Source organism: Falco peregrinus, chromosome 5 (assembly GCF_023634155.1).
Source record: "Falco peregrinus isolate bFalPer1 chromosome 5, bFalPer1.pri, whole genome shotgun sequence".
Lineage (NCBI taxonomy): Eukaryota > Metazoa > Chordata > Aves > Falconiformes > Falconidae > Falco > Falco peregrinus.
Window position 1 is genome coordinate 79,917,155 of NC_073725.1, and position 7,918 is coordinate 79,925,072.

The 7,918-nt window shown below is 43.7% G+C and overlaps 1 protein-coding gene across 3 annotated transcripts in view; it reads left to right on the forward strand.

Moving 5' to 3' along the window:
- The window catches only part of ABCC1 (ATP binding cassette subfamily C member 1), a 57,487-nt gene extending 50,318 nt beyond the window's left edge, over positions 1 to 7,169 (forward strand). For 2 of the 3 annotated variants that reach the window (XM_055804452.1, XM_055804450.1), the window contains exons 27-31: positions 309 to 455; positions 1,686 to 1,844; positions 3,329 to 3,495; positions 4,148 to 4,342; positions 4,968 to 5,617. In XM_055804452.1, the coding sequence (XP_055660427.1) occupies positions 309 to 455; positions 1,686 to 1,844; positions 3,329 to 3,495; positions 4,148 to 4,342; positions 4,968 to 5,121 (822 nt within the window). In that variant the 3' untranslated portion in view covers positions 5,122 to 5,617. The other variant, XM_055804451.1, reaches the window with a different exon arrangement.
- The last annotated feature ends 749 nt before the right edge of the window (positions 7,170 to 7,918 follow it).

A 7,918-nucleotide genomic window follows, 5' to 3' on the forward strand; every position in this document is an offset into this window, starting at 1 on the left:
GGCGGCTTCTTTACTGTGGTGTGGGTGTACAGGCAGGTTATCTGAACATGTTCTGCCGGTATGATTCTGCCATTTGTAAGGTGAAAGCTTATCCAGCAAGTGGGACTTGTGATAGAAGAGCCCTTGGCTACATTCAGCACTTCATCTGCCTTGGGTAGGCACTTTCCCTCTTTGCCCATCATCGTTACAGTTCCTTTTGCAAATTGCACACTAACAAGGATTGTTCTTAATTGCTTTCCGTGAGGCCTCTGAGCCCATGTCTGGTTGAAGAAGCAACTGATTAGATGTGTTCCGTGTGGTTCTTTCAGGCTGAATGGAGTATTGAACAAACTGCCCCAGCGAGTACCTGGCCCGAGGAAGGGAAGATTGAGTTTCGAGGCTATGGTTTACGTTACCGGGAAGACTTGGATTTGGTTCTGAAAAACATAAACGTTACCATAAATGGGGGCGAGAAGGTAATGAATCTACATTTGTAGTAGGGTGTTACAGTTCATAAGACTGCATGTGTAAGCCAGAGAGGTTGAACCCTGTTCTGTAACGTGTCTGGGGTCCTTAAGAACTCAAAGAGTTTCTGTAGAATCAGTCTTACTGTAACTGGCAGGCGTAGTGGGCTCTTAGGCTTTTCAAGGTGTGTGCTGCATCATGGGATAAAGATACACTGTTATGTGGGCTTGTGAAGTGTCTTTTGGTCTGATTTCATAAGGAAGTGAGGTTTATCTTGTCTTTTCTCCCCTTCCCAGGAAATTTTGCTGATTTGCTGTGAGCAAAGAGGTGCACAGGTTGCAGAGAGATTAAGTTAATCACAGTCTCAAGAAAATGAGCTATTAAGTAGAGGGGCAAAGTCCTGATCTAGTGAGGTAGAAGTTGCAAGGTGAGACCGCAGGAAAAAAACGGGACTTCAGAGTAGATTCTCTGGATCTGGCCAAACTGACAGTGATAGGTGTGTGTTTCTCCTACTGCTTCCTTGCACGTGAGCTCACATGCATCCTGCCCCAGTCCTATGTGGATTCTCTGATGTCCAGTAATAGTGTGATCTTCCACAGCGGCATAAAAGGTAGCTGCAAGGCAGGTCTACTGGCTTCCTGATTTGTGATATCCAACTAGGCATTTGCTTTTTTCCTGAGTGTGTGCATTCTACTGACAAATATGGGCAGAATACTACTTCAAGAGGGGTTAGAAAGGGCAGGTGGCAAGAGATATATCAACAAACCACAGAGGCAATTTTTTATGTTTATTTTTTAAAAGGCAAAGAATTGGTGAAGACCTCAGTCTAACTGGGAAGCCAAACATTTGTGTGAAACAGTGCTTATCAAGATAAATGTTAAGTTAGCAATTGTTACTGTGAAGCATGAACTAGGGATACCTTGGTCTGCTCTACCCAATTCCATCTGCCTTTCTAGAAAAACTGAAAATTTCTATGGCTGGATTGCAGATTTTGAGACTGCTTTTTGTGGTGTGTGTGTGTGTGGGGGGGGGGGGGGGTTTGGTTGTTTTGTTTTTTTTTTTCATATCCAGTGATTTTTTTTCTTCCCCTTTGATTAGCCTCAGTTTGTTGTGCTGTTTTGGGGTGTTGATAGCCCAGCAAATATGACAACCTTCTGGTAGTGTGTCAGTTTCAGGTAGATACTTGGAAAGGTTTTAATTTTTCCCTGGACTGAAGTGGTTCCTGTATGTCTTCCCAACAGATTGGAATAGTTGGAAGAACGGGAGCTGGAAAATCCTCACTAACTTTAGGTTTGTTTCGGATTAATGAAGCAGCTGAAGGAGAAATTATTATTGATGGAATTAATATTGCAAAGATAGGGCTCCATGACTTGCGGTTCAAGATCACCATCATCCCTCAGGTACATGCAAAATCCTGCCATTACTGGAAGTTGTTTTGTAACAGTGCTGTTTCTGTGATGTGCTGGGGGGGAATGTATTTATTCCTCTTCTGATCTATAGCTATGAAATTGAGTCATTTTAGCATGGTTTTTCATGGACTTGAAACCAAGCTTTTTTCCTAGACTGGCTTTGATTTTCTTGTGCTGTGTAACAGGCAGGAGCTTGGCTATGGCCGAGTTGTGATTTGGAAGCAAAACCTTGGCCTTTGGACTCATGGGCTTTGTCAGCACCCCACGCTGATCGCTTCAGTGCTTATAGACAGCTAAGGCTGAGTGGGGAGGTCTTACCCCAGCTGAACACCTGATTGGGGTCCAGGGTCCCTTAATTAACTGGGACCATTGCTCTTTTGGCCAGTAGAGGGGAAGTGAAGTCTGAGTATTTCCATTGGTGGAGAGCCCTCAGGGGAGTTTCTCTAGAAATGAATTTCCACTTTCACTTTAGATAGTTCCATTCTTTTTAGAAACACAACAAAGGTACTGTGTAGCTAGTTGTGAGGGACAGGGATTTTGCGTTGCTCCTTCAGGCTCAGTATGCACTCTTTGGGCCTGTGCACAAAGCAGTCTGGCTTCGGCACGATCTCGTGATGCGGTACTGTTCAGTCACAGAAGCCTGTACATAACCATCCCAGTCGACCCCAGCAACTGTGGGTTTGATAGTCCAAATGGGTTGGAAATATGGCTTTACAAGCACTGGATGCACAGTCTCAAATCATCTTGTTATCATTGCATAGCCTTTATTGCCTGCCCGTTCTGATTCAAAGTAAGACCATAAAATGCAGTTATATAAATCACTGTTGCAGCATGCTGGCAAAAACAAGTGAGCACACTGTAAAAGGTTTTCTGCACCACTTTTGGAAATCCTGGGGGGACTTTGTTTTCTCCATTTGATCACTTTGCATTGGTCTGACACTACTAGGTTGAAAGTATTTCTAAAGTAGTGTTTCTCCATGTCCAAGAAAAAAATCAATTAATTCAAATAATACAGCAGCTGAAGACTTTTGAAATATTTACAGATGGTATAATTCTCTGGGAAGTGGAGAGTTGACCTAATAGTCCCTGCTGACAGAAGTTTGGGCAGGGAGTGCCTGTTCTTTAACTTAGTAGCCCAGTAAAAAGAAAGTTGGCTGATGAGGTTTTTTTGGGGGTTGGGTTTTATTTGTTTGTTTGGTTTGTTGTTTTTTTTCTGGATTCATGAGTCACTGACTTACGGAAAGGTCTGGAGTGCCAGTCTGCAGAGGTCAGACCCCCGAGAGGCATAAGGAGTAAGGGTGAGGGAGAATAACTTGCTCTTACTGGAAAAAATGAGGTCTCGCTCCCAAATTCGGTAGATTAACTTGCTTGCAGTTGGATCTGGATGTGTTGTTTTACTTTTGCTACCTAAGAAATATTTTTGGAGCACTTGCCATGTTCTGTGTACATTGTCAATTACATCTTTCTGTGACTAGGATCCAATATTGTTTTCTGGCTCTCTGCGTATGAATCTTGATCCTTTTGATCAACACTCTGATGAAGATGTTTGGAGGTCTTTGGAATTGGCTCACCTGAAAACCTTTGTATCATCCCTTCCTGATAAACTTAATCACGAGTGTGCTGAAGGTGGCGAGAACCTCAGGTACGTCAAAGAACCATGTTTGTGAAAATTGCCTTAAGAACTAAATGAGAACTGAGAGGGGTGTGTGCACCCTCCCATCTGCAACTAGACTTTCTGTTCCCAGAAACCTCACTCCCAAGCTCACTTGGGACAGTATGTAGCTAGATCCTAGCAATAGCAATGCTCCCTGACCCCGCCTGGTGTGAGAATTTGCAGAGGGAGTTGGGGAATTCTTAATGCATCACCAGGCAATCAAACAACTAGGTTTTATTCAACATGTTTTAAACTCTCAGGTTAGGGAATTTGAAGTAATTTAAGCAATACTCAGAATGCTGTGATGTTTGACAGCTTAGTCTTGGAAAGGATTTCAGCAGAAGCAGCCTGCAACTTGTAGTGGATGCTCTGAACTTACTATAGCTCTTGCCCAGCAGATGCAGTTTTTCTAAGGAAGCTGTTAGCTTGCTTTTTGTGCTGTAGCAGGGATACGTTTGGTCTGCAGAAACCATTTAAAATCCAGTCCTCAACACTGCACTGATTGGGTGCATCAGCCTGATGCAGTTATGCTGAAACCATTTGTAATGTATTCTCTTGCAAGGAATTGCTAGGCTTCAAAATTAATACTGCAAACTTGTTCTGACTTTTCCCCCCCCCGCTCCCATCCCACCCGCTGTAGTGTGGGACAGCGCCAGCTGGTGTGCCTGGCACGAGCTCTGCTCAGGAAGTCCAAAATCCTGGTTCTAGATGAAGCCACAGCTGCTGTTGATCTTGAAACCGATAAGCTTATACAGTCAACAATAAAGTCTCAATTTGAAGAATGTACTGTATTAACTATAGCACATCGTCTGAACACAATCATGGACTACACAAGGTAAAGTAATACTGCTTTTGTTTGAAGAACGTGGCATGCTTGACCAGCATTGTGCTCTACTAAAATAAGCATTTTTGTGTTAAATTTGTTTACTGGCGCATTTTAGCTACCTCTCTGTGGTGGAGCTGCTGGAATTCCTGTTTTTATGGGTGTAGGTTGTGTGTTCTGGCTTGCGCTGATCGTGCTTGGCCTGGGGAGCTCCTCTACCCCTCTGTCGCACTGCTGTTGTGCTGTTTCTGCCCCGGCCAACCTGGAAGGGGAGAGAGGCAAGGACAGGAGTCTGTTCCTGGGTCTTGTCCTAGTTTAGGCAGAGCTGGAAGAGACGTCAAAGCTTCAGGGAGCTCATACTCTAAACTAGGCACAGACAGCATAAGGAATCAAAAAGGCAGGTCCTGCGCTTCCCTGAAGTTTGACATTTCTCTTTACATCACTTTTGCTTATAGTTCATATAACCTCCCTCATCCTCAGCTGCCTTGCTAAGGTGTGGTTGAGGGCAGAGTTGTTGTCTTATAATTTCAGTTTTAAGCTCTCTTGTCCTTTTTATCACGGAACGGCAGAGAGCAGAGTGAGCAGTGATAAAATTTTTGGGGTGTACTTTTGTGACCTTTCTTTGTGCTGTCAATAGCAAAAGGCAAGAGACAGGAGCATTGCCTGTGCCAGGCCCAGCACCAGCAGTACCGTCACCAGATGAGCGCCCAGTGCAGTCAAGGCAGCGGGTACCACCATGCAGCAGCACCCATGAAGGGCTTAGTGAGCACCTCCGCAATGCCTGCTGTTAGTGGAGGTAGCTGAAGGCGGTGTTTTAACTGTGAGCGGACTTTAGTGACTGTGGTAACTTGCTTTGTAAAATTCCTAATTCCAGTTCACGTTTGTTTTGGATAAACTGCCTGTGCTTTATTTTGTCAGCAGAAGTTGATGTGGTACAGTATTATAGATAGAAAGGTTATCCTAGAACCTGAAAGGTCTTAGGGGCCCTGACTCACCTTGACAAGAAGTGCTGTCACCTAGTTTCTGAGTGGCTCAGAGCGCAATCCAAAGTCTCATGGTTGCCTGCAAATGACTGGATAAACATGTGCTGCATAAAAAATAGACCAGACAGAGTCTCTGCAGTGAGGATGGACAGAGTTGAGAGTCTCTGTCCATTCATACGATCTGGACTGTGTTCGCTTGCATGTAACGGCCGTGCTACAGTCGGTTTGTGCCTGTACGTATACATCTGTGTTCGTTGGCTTTCTGCATTATCTTGTGACTTTTTGTTTCTTTTTCTCTCCCCTGTTTTACAGAGTTTTAGTCCTGGACAGAGGAGAAGTGGTGGAGTGTGGTAGTCCAGACCACCTACTTCAGGAAAAAGGCATTTTCTATAGCATGGCCAAAGATTCAGGCTTGGTGTAGCATTTGAACTTGATTAGTTCCTGTGGGGGAGAGGGAGGTGATGTGTTCAGAGAACTGTAACTTCCCCTGAGCCGGTATGAACCGTACAGTTCAGTTTCAGACCTAGTGAAGTTAACCAGAGCACGGTGATGGAAGTAACGTAAAAATGCAATTTTTTTCTTTTTTTTTTAACTCTCCTTAGTATTGATTTTAGCCAGCTTTAGGAGAAGCACATACACTGTGCAAAACACTTTGGAGACTTTTAATTTTTGCCTGAAATCTGTCATTACATGCTCAAATGTAAGGCAGAGTGACTGATCGAAGAAGTTCAGAAAAGCTTTTTCTTTTCATCTGCTCTTATGTTCTGAAGTTTCCCCCCCCCCCTTTTTTTTTTTAAGAAATATTTTTGCAAATGCTAGTTATTTGCTTGTTTGCTGATTCCTCATTTGATGAGCCATCTATTGTGGGGTGCACTTGGAATATTTTGTGGCATATAGTACTATAGTCCAAAGATTTTTCTTCTTGTGAAACGTGTGCCAGACTTTCTCATTATGGCATTTACTGTACATGGTTAATGCTTCTATGCATTGTCCTAAAGGTTTCATGTGTTTACAGTGTATAGCAGCAAGTTCACTATAATGCGTCAGTAGTGCTGATGTGAAAAATGAAAAAGCACAGTCAACTTCCAAGCAGTATTTTAGCATGTCTGGAGTGACAATCACCTCAAAATCAAATTTGTGCAGCAGTTGGTGTGTTGCAGTGCGCAGTACCTGTTCTTACACCCAGTTCACTCAGGAATTCAGACTTGGGTGGCGAATCCTGGTTATGCCTGTGGGGACTAGGTTAGTGAGGATTTGCCTGAGTGGAGGCTGCAGGCTTGGTATGACATTGATTGTAATACCCTTGGCTTTGGCAGTTCTGTGCTTTAATAGAAGCTCTGCCACATCAAGGACCATTAGCCTTATACCGAAGAAACATGCCCTTCATGCTGCTGCTGTTGACTCTCAAATTTCGTGGGGAAACTGTTCTGTTACAGTAGTTAAAAAAAAAAAAAAGTGTTACTGTTTTTAAAGTTGTGTGTCAGAGGGGTCTAACAATTCAATTAGAATGGAGTCTGGTTTCAAAATCTGTGTTGAATGTTCAGTTTTCTGTGGGAAGAAAAAAGTTACTTTTCTCATGTCCTGATTAGTCTTATTTTAAAGGAAAATGCTGGAAGAAGGCAAACCAAGTCAGACGGACCCAAATACTCGGCGCTCTGAAAATGTGGACTTCTGTGAATGATATTGCTGACCTTAATACTAGACAGTTGTCTTCTTTAGAGTAAAGCTATTTATTTTTTTGTAAATTATGACTCTCTGAAATGGGATAGACTGAAATTTTCTTTGGTATTTTTTTGTAATGACTATAAAAATATTTGCAAAGAACTTGCAGTAAAAAAAAACAACTTTGAAACATACTGTGATGTGTCATTTCATGCTTTGTATTTGACAAAGGTTTGCTTTGTCAGTTCAGGCCTTGAAAGTAGAAATTATATAATAAAAATGTTAGACTAGGGTTGCTAGGCCTGATGTCTGGGGGGTGCTGGGGTGGGTAAGAAACCTTCGGTGCAGATAAGTGTGCTGTGGTTAAGTCTAGATCACCTCTCATCGTTTTGCTTGTAATTTGAGTGCTGCGGTTCCCTGAGCAGACCAGGTAACAACAACGGATCGGTAGAGGACTGAGCGGTGCTGTGGACCTTTGTCATACCCATGGTGTCCATGGCCTGTGTCTGCCACATTTCCCGGGCAGCTGGGTGTTAACTGCCTCTGTGGAAAGGGAATGAGGAAGGGGTGATTTGGCAGTTTGGGGAGAAGTGCTGGGTTTTGGTTTTTCAAATCACCTGAGGCTTATGCAGCATGGACAGAAGGGTGGAAAGACGAGTGAATAATAAGTAACAGAATATAGAGCAGAGAAATGAGCTTGCCAGGTAGGCTGTGTGGCTGGTATTGTTTTACTCAGCTGCATTAAAATGGAGGCAGATCTAACTGCAGAGGAGACCCAGAGGAGGAACTGTGAATACCACTGTGAGACTGGTCCCGCTTGGGGCAGTCACCTTCCAGGAACACTTGGTGATCCTTCCCCTTCCACCCTCCTGGGAGAGCCCTGGGAAGGAAGAGCTGGCTGGTTAGATGGGTGGTGGTGTGGTGGGTGTTGTCCCCCTTGACC